Source organism: Ovis aries, chromosome 1, assembly GCF_016772045.2.
Source record: "Ovis aries strain OAR_USU_Benz2616 breed Rambouillet chromosome 1, ARS-UI_Ramb_v3.0, whole genome shotgun sequence".
NCBI classification, from domain to species: Eukaryota; Metazoa; Chordata; class Mammalia; order Artiodactyla; family Bovidae; genus Ovis; species Ovis aries.
In genome coordinates, this window is record NC_056054.1 from 177,630,086 (window position 1) to 177,643,433 (window position 13,348).

Sequence of the window (13,348 nt, forward strand, 5' to 3'; positions counted from 1 at the left end):
ACTGGTATTTTTCTTTCTGGCTTACTTCACTCTGTATAATAGGCTCCAGTTTCATCCACCTCATTCGAACTAATTCAAATGTATTCTTTTTAATGGCTGAGTAATACTCCATTGTGTATATGTACCACAGCTTTCTTATCCATTCACCTGCTGATGGACATCTAGGTTGTTTCCATGTCCTGGCTATTGTAAATAGTGCTGCGATGAACATTGGGGTACACGTGTCTCTTTCAATTCCGGTTTCCTCGGTGTGTATGCCCAGCCGTGGGATTGCTGGATCATAGGGCAGTTCTATTTGCAATTTTTAAAGGAATCTCCACAGTGGCTGTACTAGTTTGCATTCCCACCAACAGTATAAGAGGGTTCCCTTTTCTCCACAGCCTCTCCAGCATTTATTGCTTGTAGACTTTTGGATCGCTGCCATTCTGAGTGGTGTGAAATGGTACCTCATTGTGGTTTTGATTTGCATTTCTCTGATAATGAGTGGTGTTGAGCATCTTTTCATGTGTTTGTTAGCCATCCGTATGTCTTCTTTGGAGAAATGTCTATTTAGTTCTTTGGCCCATTTGTTGATTGGGTCATTTATTTTTCTGGAATTGAGCTGCATAAGTTGCTTGTATATTTTTGAGATTAGTTGTTTGTCAGTTGAAGAAGCTATTTTCAATTTGTTGTATCTCTTCTTAAAATAATTGGTAGTCACATTTTGGCTGTGTGTATGATCTAAATATTCCTTTCTTTTCTGGGCATTTTACTCTGTTCAGAGGTGTAAGTATGCCCTATCTCACTTAATTTCTTTCCTAACTTTCTCATTCCTTGTGAAAGATATCAGTTTTTCCATGACATAATTTTATGAATAATGGCCAATATCCTATTTCATGGCACAAAAGCTCATTGGCCCAGTTAGTGTCTTCATCAGTACATAGGACAGAGACCAGTAAGTAGTGTGCTAATGCAAAACTGAAACATGAAGTAACTTGGTATTTAGTATGTAATTTTAAATCATTCTGAGGGTTGCCAAAGTAATAAAGTAATACTGTCCTGCTTATTAACTTTATGGAACATATCAGTGAGGTGGGGCCAAATACCATGTCCCTATTTACCATCTTGTATTGGAAAGAATATAAATAAGAAGGATTGCTCATTTGCAGATAGCCCTAGCAGTGGGACCCAGCAGAGGTTCTGGAGACTTGTAGGAAGTGTATTCCCTTGGAGACAGGAGAGAACATGGACCTTGTAATGAAGGTAGCAGACTGCCCAAGAGACATTCCTAAGGAAGAGGTCAGAAGTCTGCTCTAGATTCTAGGTCTCTGCACTCCAAACTTTATCTGTAACCTGAGAGAAGTCGGTACAATCTCTGTGGACTATAGCTTCCTCATCTATATTACCTCTTAGTTATTTTGGTTTTAAAAGAACATGAATTTGTTCACTGAACCTGATTTGTAGAAGCTTACCTGAGACGCTATGTACTGGAGGTCTATGGGAACACGCAGAGCAAACAGTCACAGGGATGCTTTTAGAGTTCAAATAGACACAGACTGTGAAATGCTAGACTTGTGACTGCTTTATTAACTGGGAAATTCTGGCACTGAAGTGTGACTGGCCCTTTTATGTGTTGATTAATCACAGACCCCAGAGGGTATAAGTGAAGAACAAAGGATTCAGGAGTTGACTGCAATGGAAGAGACCCGGATAGCAATTCTCAACAACCTTGAGGAACTTGAACAGAAAATCAAAGATATAAATGACCAGATGGAGGAATCTTCCAGAGAGGTACAAACCACGAGTTCACTTATTACCCTCTCCCAATTTTCTTTCTTTCCTTCAGCTTAATCAGTACCTCTTAGGGTACAGGCCTTGGGGGCCAAATACATAGAGGTCAACATGAGCAAATATTCATGCAATGGGTTCATATGTGGGGAATAATTGCCTTTTTACAATGTTTTTGTGTTTTTATTCATCCAGTGAGATAAACATGTGAAGCCATTTTTAATATATGTTATGTAACTGACTTTGTCTTAACTGGTGTATGCTTTCCGACCTGCTTCAAGATCTGTCAGCCTAGGTACCATATATTTAGACGTTTAAGCTCAAATCCAACATTTTTGTAAGCATGTTAAGTATGAGTTGAGTATCATCTTGGCACTATGAGGGGATTTACATGTGAATCAATCATAGACCTCACTTTCCCGGGGTTTGCAAACCTCTAGAGGAGACAGACATATACAGTATAACTACAGTTAAAGAAAAGGGTGCTTTTTTCATATCTCCGTGGAGTAAGAAGGAGGCACTCATTCTGCCCAAGAAGGATCTTCATGTCTGTTCTCACAGCTGATGCAGACAGCCCGTGTGTGGAAGGGAATGCTCATCTGTCATGTACAGACCCTGGAAGCCCCTCCTGCTGGCATTGCTGGAAATGCAGTGCTTGCTTGATGGACTGAGTGTAGTTTTCACTTTCTGTGCCCTAGGGACAAACAGAGATGGTGGCTGCTCTCAAGATGATTCACACTTGAGCCTGAATCTAAGCAAATAGGCAAAATTACCTTGAGAAGTAAGCGAAAAGGCGGGGAAAAATTAAATTAAAAGATAGCCAGTTTTCTTAGCAAGTATGTTCTGGCCTCCCTACTTTCTCATGTAAGAATTCTGAGTCTCGCATGGACTCTGGAGTGTTTTCTGGGCTCCATAATCTGACTGATAACAGTAGTACTTTTTGCAATTTGTACCTGTTAAAAATACACCTTTAAAGGAGGCAGCTGGAAATTTTCCTGACGATGAAACATTTCTGAGCTTTGTTTGTGTCTTCAGCTGGATATGGAATGTGCTCTCTTGGATGGAGAACAAAAATCGGAAACAACTGAACTTATGAAAGAGAAGGAGATTTTGGATCATCTAAACCGGAAAATCACAGAACTGGAAAAGAACATTGTTGGTGAAAAGACCAAGGTAAAAAGGAAATTATATTCGATACAAATTTTGTGGGCAAAATGGTGGTCCCATTGATTAAATTTAAATGTATGAATTTTGGTTTGGGATTTGTGTGTCATGTTCCAGGAGAGAGTGACACTAGAAAAAAGTCTTCAGATGAGGTAAGTCATTGCAGACTAAGAACCGTCAGGTACAGAGCAGCTAATGCTGAGATGGTAGAACCTGCTTAATTTTTGAGCTGATATTTGTGGCAGTTTACCCCTCGTGAGATGAGTGAATTGCTTTTTTCCATTAGCCTTTCTGCTCTTCTGATTCCACTTTTTTAAAAGAATCATTTTAGTAGTTTGGAACTTCTTTACTACTGGTGCCCTGCAAGGATGGCTTAAGCATATTCAAATATGGTTGCCTCATTTCTTTTCATTTTTCTGTGTATTAAAAAAGTGAATGGGAACCGTTCATCTCATCTGTCTTGCCTTGCCATTGGCTTCAATGCAAGTGCACCGCTCTTAGAAAAATACATTGGGGTTTTCAGGGGATCCTCACACACTGCCAAGTGAAAACTATGAAATACAGTTGACACTTATTTTGGAAAAAGTTTTACTTACACGTTTTAGGCCACAGCTTAATGTTAGCTGATCCCTCCTAGGGAATATGAAGAATTACTTGCAGATTTTAGAATTCAGGGTAGTAATTGGGTTTTTGCTTTTTGTTGTTGTTTTCTGTTTATTTCTTCTGGAAAATATTTCATTTACTGCCATCTCAAATTCTAAGTCAGCTACAGCTAAACTCAGCCTAAATTAAAAATTAAAATTAAAATTTGAAAAAACAAACAAACAAACAAATGAGCTTACATTCTTTCTTGATGAAGTGAAGTTCTCCTCTAAACTGAGAAAAAGAAAAAAAAATTTCAATTTGAGTAAATTCCACTGTTAATATATGGAGAGGATTTCTGCTGCATATGGCTTCCTTTTTAGGCTTCTCTTTGTTTGAAACCTGTAAATAATGGCATTTGATCTTGGTGCCAGATAGTGAGCTCAAAAATATATTGTCAGAAATTAAAGTCAGATTAAAAGCTACATATCAATTTCTTGGTTGCCTGCTTGTCAAGATTAAACTGCACATCTTTTTCATGTTAAAGTTTATGTATGTGCCTTTGAGCTCCAGACTTTGAAACAGTAAAGAATCCATTTGAGTAGTGGACATATTTTTCTTTAAAAGCTCAAAACCATATGAAAGCATTTATTGTCTAGTTCTGCTGGACAGCAGTATTATGGTTTTCAAAGATTCTGCACTGATACAGCAAGGAACTTTTGTTGGAGTCATCAGGTGTCTTTGTTTTGGTGCTTACTAGTATTTTACTGTTTATGTCAAACTGGAAAGCTTGTGGGACATAGGAACGGGGTATCAGATTCTCTGTGAACCTGTCTGCCTTCCCCATCCATGTAGTTGTTTGTCTTTGTGTAACCCACATATGACACAGCCTGTAAATTCTACACACAAAAGTGAAGTAAGTTGAGTGCTAAATCTCACTTTTCAGGGCCAGTTCTGTTATATTCTCCAGACCTAAGGTAGAGATGGAACTCTAGTAACATGGGTGGAAACAAACAAAGAGGAGACTACTTACATTATTCTTTATTGTATCCTTCCTATTATTATTTTGAAGAGAGGGGACAGTGGGGGCTTGAAGTGTAGAAGCAGCTCACGCAGCTGTTAGGGGATTAGTTGGTCTCGGAAGGTGGGATTATTGTCTGTCATCACATGGTATGAAAAATGACAGAAACTGGCTTTGGGTGAGAGATTCCGGGGGAGAGCGAGGGAAGTGAAAACAGACTGGCCTAGATGATGTTACTGCATATTCTTGACAACCAAACTCAAACAGAGACTGAATACCTCTTGGCAGCATCACTCTTTCTCAAATAATGTTATTCTACTGTTTTATGGCATGGCTATTTCATACCTTCACTCTGTTCAAGCTTCCAGTCCAGTTTCCTCCCCTTGGCTCTGAGATGATCTCACCACCTACTTTACCACTACTTAGAAATTACGACTGAAGCGACCTAGCAGCGGCAGCATCTTCACAAAGAAAGGCTCGTGTGTGCGCGTGCTAAGTTGCTTCAGTCATGTCTGACTGTTTGTGACCCCACAGGCTGTAGCCCGCCGAACCTCTCTGTCCATGAGATTCTCCAGCCAAGAAAACTGGAGTGGGTTACCATGCCCTCTTCCAGGGGATCTTCCTGACCCAGGGACTGAACCTGAGTCTCTTACGTCTCCTGCATTGGCAGGCAAGTTCTTTACCACTAACACCACCTGGGAAGCCCAAGGAAGGCTCTTTTCCCCTCAAAGACCAGTCCCTTTGGATGTACCCAGGGTACCGTCCCACCGTCTAGAGGTTTGTCAATCCTTCTGTTTCCAGCTCCCCCCATCCACTCCCTCTTTACTGGACCTATACTGCCAATATGCCAACATTATTATTTTTAAAAATTGGTTCAGGATGGGGAACACATGTACACCCATGGCTGATTCATGTGAATGTATGGCAAAAACCACCACAATATTGTAATTAGCCTCCAATTAAAATAAATAAATTTAAATTTTAAAAATTATTATTATTATTTAAAAATAAAGTTCCTTCCAACGATTATCTTAGCTAGTTTCTCTTCAACATAGCTGAGCTTTTCAAACAGTTTTCTCAGTACGCTGGATGATCTCTTGCTCAGTTAACTGTTCCTCCCATTCTTGTTCCACTGCTCCATCAGTTGCTCCTGTTCGTACTACTGCCTTAGTGCAGCCTAACCCACCTACTGGGTGCTTTTCAGCCCTCTTATGAGCACACTTCTGTTCAGCATTCAAGATAAGGGGCAACTCTTTTCCTGGGCACTACCCCCTACCCAGCCCCTTTGCCTCCAGGTACCACACTCTTCTGGCTTTCCTTCTTGTCCTCTTACTCTTCTCTCTGACATTTCCGTCTGAGTTCCCCTTGCTTCTTCCTCTGCCTCTGCCCAGCCAGTTGTTAAGAGTGTCTCTGATCTGAACCACCTTCTTATTTTTTTTTTTAAGCAAGATCAAACTTTCCCAGAAGTTCACAGAAGAATTCTGTGCCCTCTCATTGGTCTGAATTAGGATATATGCCTTGACTCATTCTCTTTTTTGTTGAAAAATTGAGGTGTAATTGACATATGATATTATATTAGTTTCAGGTATCAACATAATTATTCAATATTTGTGTACACTGTGGAATGATCTCCACAGTATGTCTGGTTAACACCCGCCATCTCTTGTTGAGAACTCTCTTCTCGTGTATTTTCACATTCTTTTATAGCCGTAGCTTCAAATAACCTGTATGCACTGGTGACTGTCAAATGTATGTCTTTAGTCCACAACCTTTTTCTGTACTTCTGACTCATATCCTGTAGCCCAGCTGATATCTCCACTGAGAGATTTCTCAGGTATTTCCAGCTGAACACCCCGTAACTGAACTCTTGATCTCATCTTTCCCCTTGCCTTCCATACACCTCCCCTACTTCCAATCCTGCTTTTCCTCTAGTTTGCCCACCAGGAAGTGGCATCGTTATACACCTATATGCCCAAACAGAAACCTGGAAGTAGATCGTGATATTTCTTTCTCTATCAACCCCACTTATAATTGATTACAATGCTATTTTTCAATTACTTTAACTTCTCTGCATCTCCCCTAATAGCATTCTCTTCAAAATCATCAACATTTCCTTTTTGAGTTCCATTTCCCTCTGCTTCCCTTCAGCCCATTTTCTTCACAGCAGCCAGTGTGACTTTAAAAATATAAATTAGGTCACATCATTCTGGTTTGTATTCCCCTGTATTTTATATGAACCTAAATTCCTTATCTATCCTGACTGTTTCTGTTACTTTTCTCCCCTCTTCACATCACTCACATGGTGGCCTTCTTTCTATTTGTTCAAAGATCCACCCCACCCTCTGCCCCTGCCAAGGTCCCTTGCAGATCAGCTTGCCCTGCGTGGAATCTCCTTTCCCATATTCTGTGTCTGGTTGGTTCTGTCTTTCAAGGCTTGAGCTCACTGTTAGTTTTTCAGAAAAACTCTACCGGCCCTTTCCAGCTCAGATGATATGCCCTCTGTTCTATCAGTCCTTTCACAAATCACATTTTATCATTTATATTTGTTTTGGTTTTGTTAAATATGTATTTCCCTCTCTAGCCTGTGAAACAGAGGTAGGCACTGTTACCCACTGTTTATCCAGCTCGTAAGAGGTGCCAGAATACCGCCCAGTATTCTTGGGGAATATTGTCCTTGGATCTTCTGCTAACGGCGATTCCTGGCTGAGTCTGAACAGAAACATGCAGCCAAACACCTGCTTCAGAGCTGCATGCAGCCAAGTTTCAGGACAGCTGGGATGGTCTGTCCAAGTGCTCATGCCAGGCGGCTCGTCAAGCCAGGGCGTAAGACAGAAGAAGGAAGTGGCCTTTACCCTTTTGGATCTCGTTTCCTTTCCCATACACCTGTTGCTGTTGTCAGATATAAATGGTGAAATGAGAAAACCAAAACCTGAAAGATATCCCTGTTGGGCAAACTCCAGTTCAGATGTCGGCAGCACATCCTGTAAACCTGGCTCTCATTTTTTGAGACAAGGCCTGGAGCCATAGGAGAAAAGTTTAATATCACTAAGAGTTCAAATCCTGGTGTGAAATTATCGACATTGTTTCCTTGGCTCTCAAGATCAGACTTTAATGTTATTTCTTTTAGCTTATTTGGGAACTATCATTCTGTTTTCCGTGCTTAGTATAAATTTATGTATTTCATAGGTGACCACTATTATTATATGGTACTATTCTATGCTCACTTGTGTCCGACTCTTTGCAACCTCATGGCCTCCATGGAATTCTCCAGGCCATACTGGAGTGGGTAGCCTTTTCCTTCTCCAGGGGATCTTCCTGGATTGAACCCAGGTCTCCTGCATTGCAGGCAGATTCTTTACCTGCTGAGCTACCAGGGAAGCTCAAAATACAAACTACAGACATAATAATATATCGACTTCCTTGGTGGCTCAGAGGGTAAAGCATCTGCCTACAGTGCAGGAGACCTGGGTTCAAAATATAGACAGTCTTTAATTATGTATTTGTTGAATATATATACAATACATACATGTATACACATGTGTATATATCTATGTATTGTATATATGTGTGCATATACATATATGTGTACATGTGCGTGTACATATACACATATATGTACATATGAGTATATGTACAATACATGTTTGCAGTAGCTCCCTGGACTGCTCTTTCATTGCCCTTGTGGGTACCATTGCCAAGCCCATCAGTGTGCCTGTTTCCAGGTGACTCTGAGCTGAAGGCCGTCTGCCTGTTGCGTTCTCAGACAGCAGCCACATCACAAATAGAGTCTCTATGAGCTTGGATGAACCCCAAGCAAATAGAAGGATCAGGCTTGAACATAAACTCAAAGGGGATGTTTATTTGAAGCAGTAAGCATAAAGCCATAGTATTTTCTTAGAGCAAGAGAAAGGAGAGAGACTCGTTAACCTCTGCACTGGAAAACTATTTTAGTTTGATGGGCTTGGTGACTGGGAAGCCACCAGAACTGTGAAGCTCAGTTTGGGCAGAGCTGGAACGGCTTCCCTCCCCCAGCGCTTCCGCTCTCCAGAGGCAAAGCATCATTGGACTGCTGGATGTCTTTCTGCATTTGTTTATGTCCATTTCCCTTCTGTCTTTGTCTATTTCTGACAACATAAAAAATTCAGAACCGAAAATAGCTTTTCAGTGTCTCTATTTTTGGATTATCTTCTCATTCCTGCCCCTGAGCATATGACAATCAAAAATTAGTTGTACTGAAATTAAATAAAATGGTTAAGGAAAGGCTTTGCTCACATAGTCTTGTTGAAGTCTTTCCTGTCACCCAGATGGGTCATCACAAAGCTCAAACCATCCTGTTTAAAGATCTGTCCTCACACAGATAGATTGTGAGACTTTGTAGCAATCCTGGTCTGCATACTTTTGTAGCTAAACACACTTAAATGTGGGAGCTGAGGCTTAAATCACTCCATGCTATGCAGCGTGTTCCTGAGTGAAATTTCCTTCAATTAGTTGGCTAATTTTTCTATAATAAGCCTCATATCTTAAGTGGTTAATTGTATTCTCCATTGTCATCTTGCCAAAGTACCTGTTACTTCCTCCCCATCCTTCCTCTGAGCCAGGAGAAGACTGAGCCTGCCTAGAATTCCATGCAAAGTGTTAATGCCTGTTGGGTGCAGAGTCGCTGCCAAGTCACAGGCAGTGTTCAGAAGAGACCCAGCCCTTCCCGTGCCTCTTTCTTACATTTCAAAGTTAGCTCCCTGTTTAGAGGAAGTGGAACTATATTGTGGGATTTGGGGATTAAATGAACAGGATTCCAGATTAGGGTGATTTTTTTTTTTCCTGATGATTGTTTGATTACATAAATGCATAGTGTTCTGATTTTCCAGTGTTTTCTGCACTAAACATCCATCAATTGTGCAATTAATATGTCAAAATCAATAGAAAAAAAATCCTCTGAAAATAATATAAGAATGTGCCTCTCAAGAAGGTTTTCAACAATTATTTTCCAGTGTTTTTCACACTAAACATCCATCAATTGTGCAATTAATTTGTCAAAATCAACAGAAAAAAAATCCCCTGAAGATAATATAAGAATGTGCCTCTCAAGAGGGTTTTCAACAATTAGCATCTATGCACATAGGTCCATAATCTTTCCTCTACAATTCTGAAGTTTTGTAGGGGAAAAAAATTTTTTACAAGGTTGGCATCAAAACTTATGGTTGCAAAACTTGACTTGGACTGATATTCACACTTGATATGAATATTTATAAGTAGCAGCAGAAATAGAAGTATATTTGATTATAGGGTATTGCCCCAGACCTCACTGAAAATGCCATACAGTATATGCTTTATAAACTGTGTTACCTCTATTAAATGCAGGATATTCTGAAACCTAGAACACATTTAGCCTTGCAAATTTCAGATAAGTGATTTTGGCTCTGAAACAATTGCCTGATCTTGAACTTCTGAGAATGCATCCCTCTCAAACCTCCCCATGTGGTGTAGGAACTGGAAGGAAAGAGACTGGAAGGGGTATGGAGAGAACTTTGAATGGGCCATCCTTAAAAATGATGGCTTAGAGGGGGCTTTCCTGGTGGTTCAGTGATAAAGAATCTGCCTGTAATGCAGGAGACACGGGAGACTTGAGTTTGATCGCTGGGTTGAGAAGATCCCCTGGAGAAGGGCATGGCAACCCACTCCAGTATTCTTGCCTGGAGAAATCCGCATGGACGGAAGAGCCTGGTGGACTACAGTTCAGAGATTCGCAAAGAGTTGAACATGACTGAAGTGACTGAGCTCACACCCATGCACTCTTAAAAATGATGGCTTAGAGGGGCTTCCCTGGTGACTAAGTGATAAAGAGTCCACCTGGCAATGCAAAAGACATGGGTTTGATTCCTGGTCTGGGAAGATCCCCACGTGCTGCAGAGCAACTAAACCCTGCTCCACAACTATTAAGCCTGTGCTGTAGAGCCTGGGAGCCTCATCTTCTGAGCCCACACACCCTAGAGCCTCTGCTCCACAACAGGAGGAACCACCACAATGAGAAGCCCTCGCACTGCATTGAAGAGTGGCCCCTGCTTGCCACAGCCAGAGAAAAGCCCAGCGCAGCCACTAAGAACCAACACAGACAAAAATAAATAAAGTGACACATTAAAAAAGTATTAGCTTAGGTATCATGAATTTCAACATACCTGTGCATCAATTGCAAACTTAACACAGTGTTTTAAGAAACATGGCTTCAGTACCTGTTTGTGCTGGATTCTGTGCTGAATACTTTGGAAATTACAAATATGAATCTTAATTTTTCAGAAACCTTTATCAAGCTAATAGGGCTGCCAGATTTAGGGCTGCCAGGGGATCTTCCCAACCCAGGGATCGAGGCAGTCTCCTGCATTGCAGGTGGATTCTTTACTTGCTGAGCCACCAGGGAAGCCCCATCTGAAACATATTTAAAAGCAGGCTTTCCTCGTAGGTCAGATGGTAAAGATTCCATCTGCAATGCAGGAGACCCTGGTTCAAACCCTGGGTCAGGAAGATCCCCTGGAGAAGGAAATGGCAACCCACTCCAGGATTCTTGCCTGGAGAATCCCATGGACAGAGGAGCCTGGTGGGCAACAGTCAATGGGAGTCGTGAAGAATTGGACATGACTTAGTGACTAAACTACCACCATACATTTAAAAAATCATCTGTTGTTCATCTTAAGTTCATCTACATTTAACTAGGTTTCCTCTATTTTATCTGGCAACCCTATAAACTAATGAAGTAGGCATCTTTACAGGGTAAACTCAAACCAAATATTAGTTAGATGTGGTAAAATTATGTTTTTATTGGCATTCAAGAATTTTCTGTGTAGTAGTGAAATTCTAATAGAGGCAGCAAGTTAAATTTCAGTTCCTTCCTTTGAGACTACAGCTTAGAGAAAATGTATTGTTGTCTTTTAACCAGAGATCTGACAAAATAACATCTTGGATTTTTAAGTTTATTCAAGATTATTGGCAACTCCTGTGTACATGTTCAGATTACTAAGGGTAAATTTATACCTTCTCCGGATCATTGGTATGATTAGAAGAGAGTCATTTTACTTCTGATCTTGAATTTGTCTTTCCTCTTTGAAAGCATTTTGGATGTTGGAATCTCACAGTTCTTTTGGAGAGAGGGGTTCACTTGAGACATTTAATCTAAAAGTTAAAACTTTACATTTGGAATGTTACTTATAAGAGAGGACTTTATACTATGAAGACAAGGTTCTAAGGTCAAATACCTTCAGAACAAAATTTGATGGATTCTGTATTTTGTCCTAAGTCTTCATCACAGAAATCAAATTTTAGTTCATTTTGTAGTTCTTTGGCTCTCACATTATTCTGGTTGGCTGAATCAGTGATTCTGGTTGCATCTGAGAAAACCTGGAGAAGTTTTTTAAATGTTTCATCCCTAGCCTTACAACTCTGGGAGATAGTGTATTTAAAAGCTCTCCCAGTGCATTCTAATGTGGTCCGGGCTGATGAGCACAGAACTAGCTAGACTGTACTTCATAGGGACAGTGATCAACTTACCTTTTTTCTCTTTCTCTAGTCCGTTTATAAATATTTATTGGCTGAGTGAATGAACAACTCACTGAGAGTTGAGATGTAGGCTCAACTCTGTACAGCACTTTTTACTTTCATTTGCTGGTGAAAAATTTACCTTTGGCCCTGTATACACTTTAGGAACATCAGTCTTCAATACGCAAAATAGGCAGAATCTGGCAATGAATTTATGACCCAACTGGATTTTTGCCAGTCCATGTAGAGAAGACAATGGCGGCAGCTGTGTCTCTAGGGAAGTCATGTTCTGGTCTTTTTTAAATAAATGCCCCCCTGTCCATCTGCATCTTCCTGGACTGTTCTGATTCCTGAAAGGTTAATCTTATTCTTTCAACAAAGTAATTTAAATTTGTTAAAAATATTTTAAATGCAGTTTAATTCATTTATTTCCTGAAAACGGATTTATGAATCTAAGAAAAAATGAGCTGTCTCCCCATGTGATGTGGAGCCTGATGGGAGGGGAAATTAGGGGAGAATGGATAAGTGTTTATCTATGGCTGAGTTCCTTCACTGTTCACTGGAAACTGTCACAATATTGTTAATCAGCTATACTCAATAGAGAATAAAAAATTTAAATTAAAAAGAGAAAATAGCACTGTGCCTGTAGTAATTAGAATAGGTGACGTTACCAGTTTGAATCTGGGGAACGAGGATGATACCTGGTGTTAATATATTACATGTAAAAAGCTAGACTCCCCAAACCCTGGAATGTCATGTAATGTGTTCCACTATTTTACCTTCACTGTAGAAGGTGATACTTTCAGCTCTAATCAACCACTTGCCTGGAGCTAATTTTTCTTTGAAAACTTCCTGGACAATAATTAGAAGAGAGGTATGTTCATTTCTCTCTGGCTCAGCTGTTGGTCTGCTGTTGGCTCTTGGAGCAGTGATATCACCTCTGCGGCCCCCTGTGATTTATAGCCTGGCCCACCTGTCACTAGTCCCTCTTTCATCCTTCCCCTCACTTCCTCTGCCCTAGCTTTAGCCCCATTGAGCTTTCGCTCTGAGACCGAGGTAGTGGCCGCAGCACTCCTGATAACCACAGAGAAGCCGCAGGCGGTTTTGATGGTGCCCGCTTGCGTAATTCTCGTAACCGCCTCCTTGTATGGAATTGCCAAACGTTTTGAGCACCTCAGAAGGAAGGCACTATGTAGACACAAGGTATGTTTTGCTAGTTGTTTACTTCTGCTTATTATTAACAGTTTAAAAATTGAGAGCATTAGCGGAATAGTTGGTTATTTCTTTGAA

The 13,348-nt window shown here is 40.5% G+C and overlaps 1 protein-coding gene across 17 annotated transcripts in view; it reads left to right on the plus strand.

Moving 5' to 3' along the window:
* The window catches only part of PHLDB2 (pleckstrin homology like domain family B member 2), a 241,618-nt gene that overhangs the window by 179,188 nt on the left and 49,082 nt on the right, over window positions 1-13,348 (plus strand). For all 17 annotated transcript variants that reach the window (XM_060417562.1, XM_060417575.1, XM_060417585.1 and 14 more), the window contains 2 exons: window positions 1,627-1,770; window positions 2,803-2,940. In XM_060417562.1, the coding sequence (XP_060273545.1) occupies window positions 1,627-1,770; window positions 2,803-2,940 (282 nt within the window). The remainder of the gene's footprint in view (window positions 1-1,626; window positions 1,771-2,802; window positions 2,941-13,348) is intronic.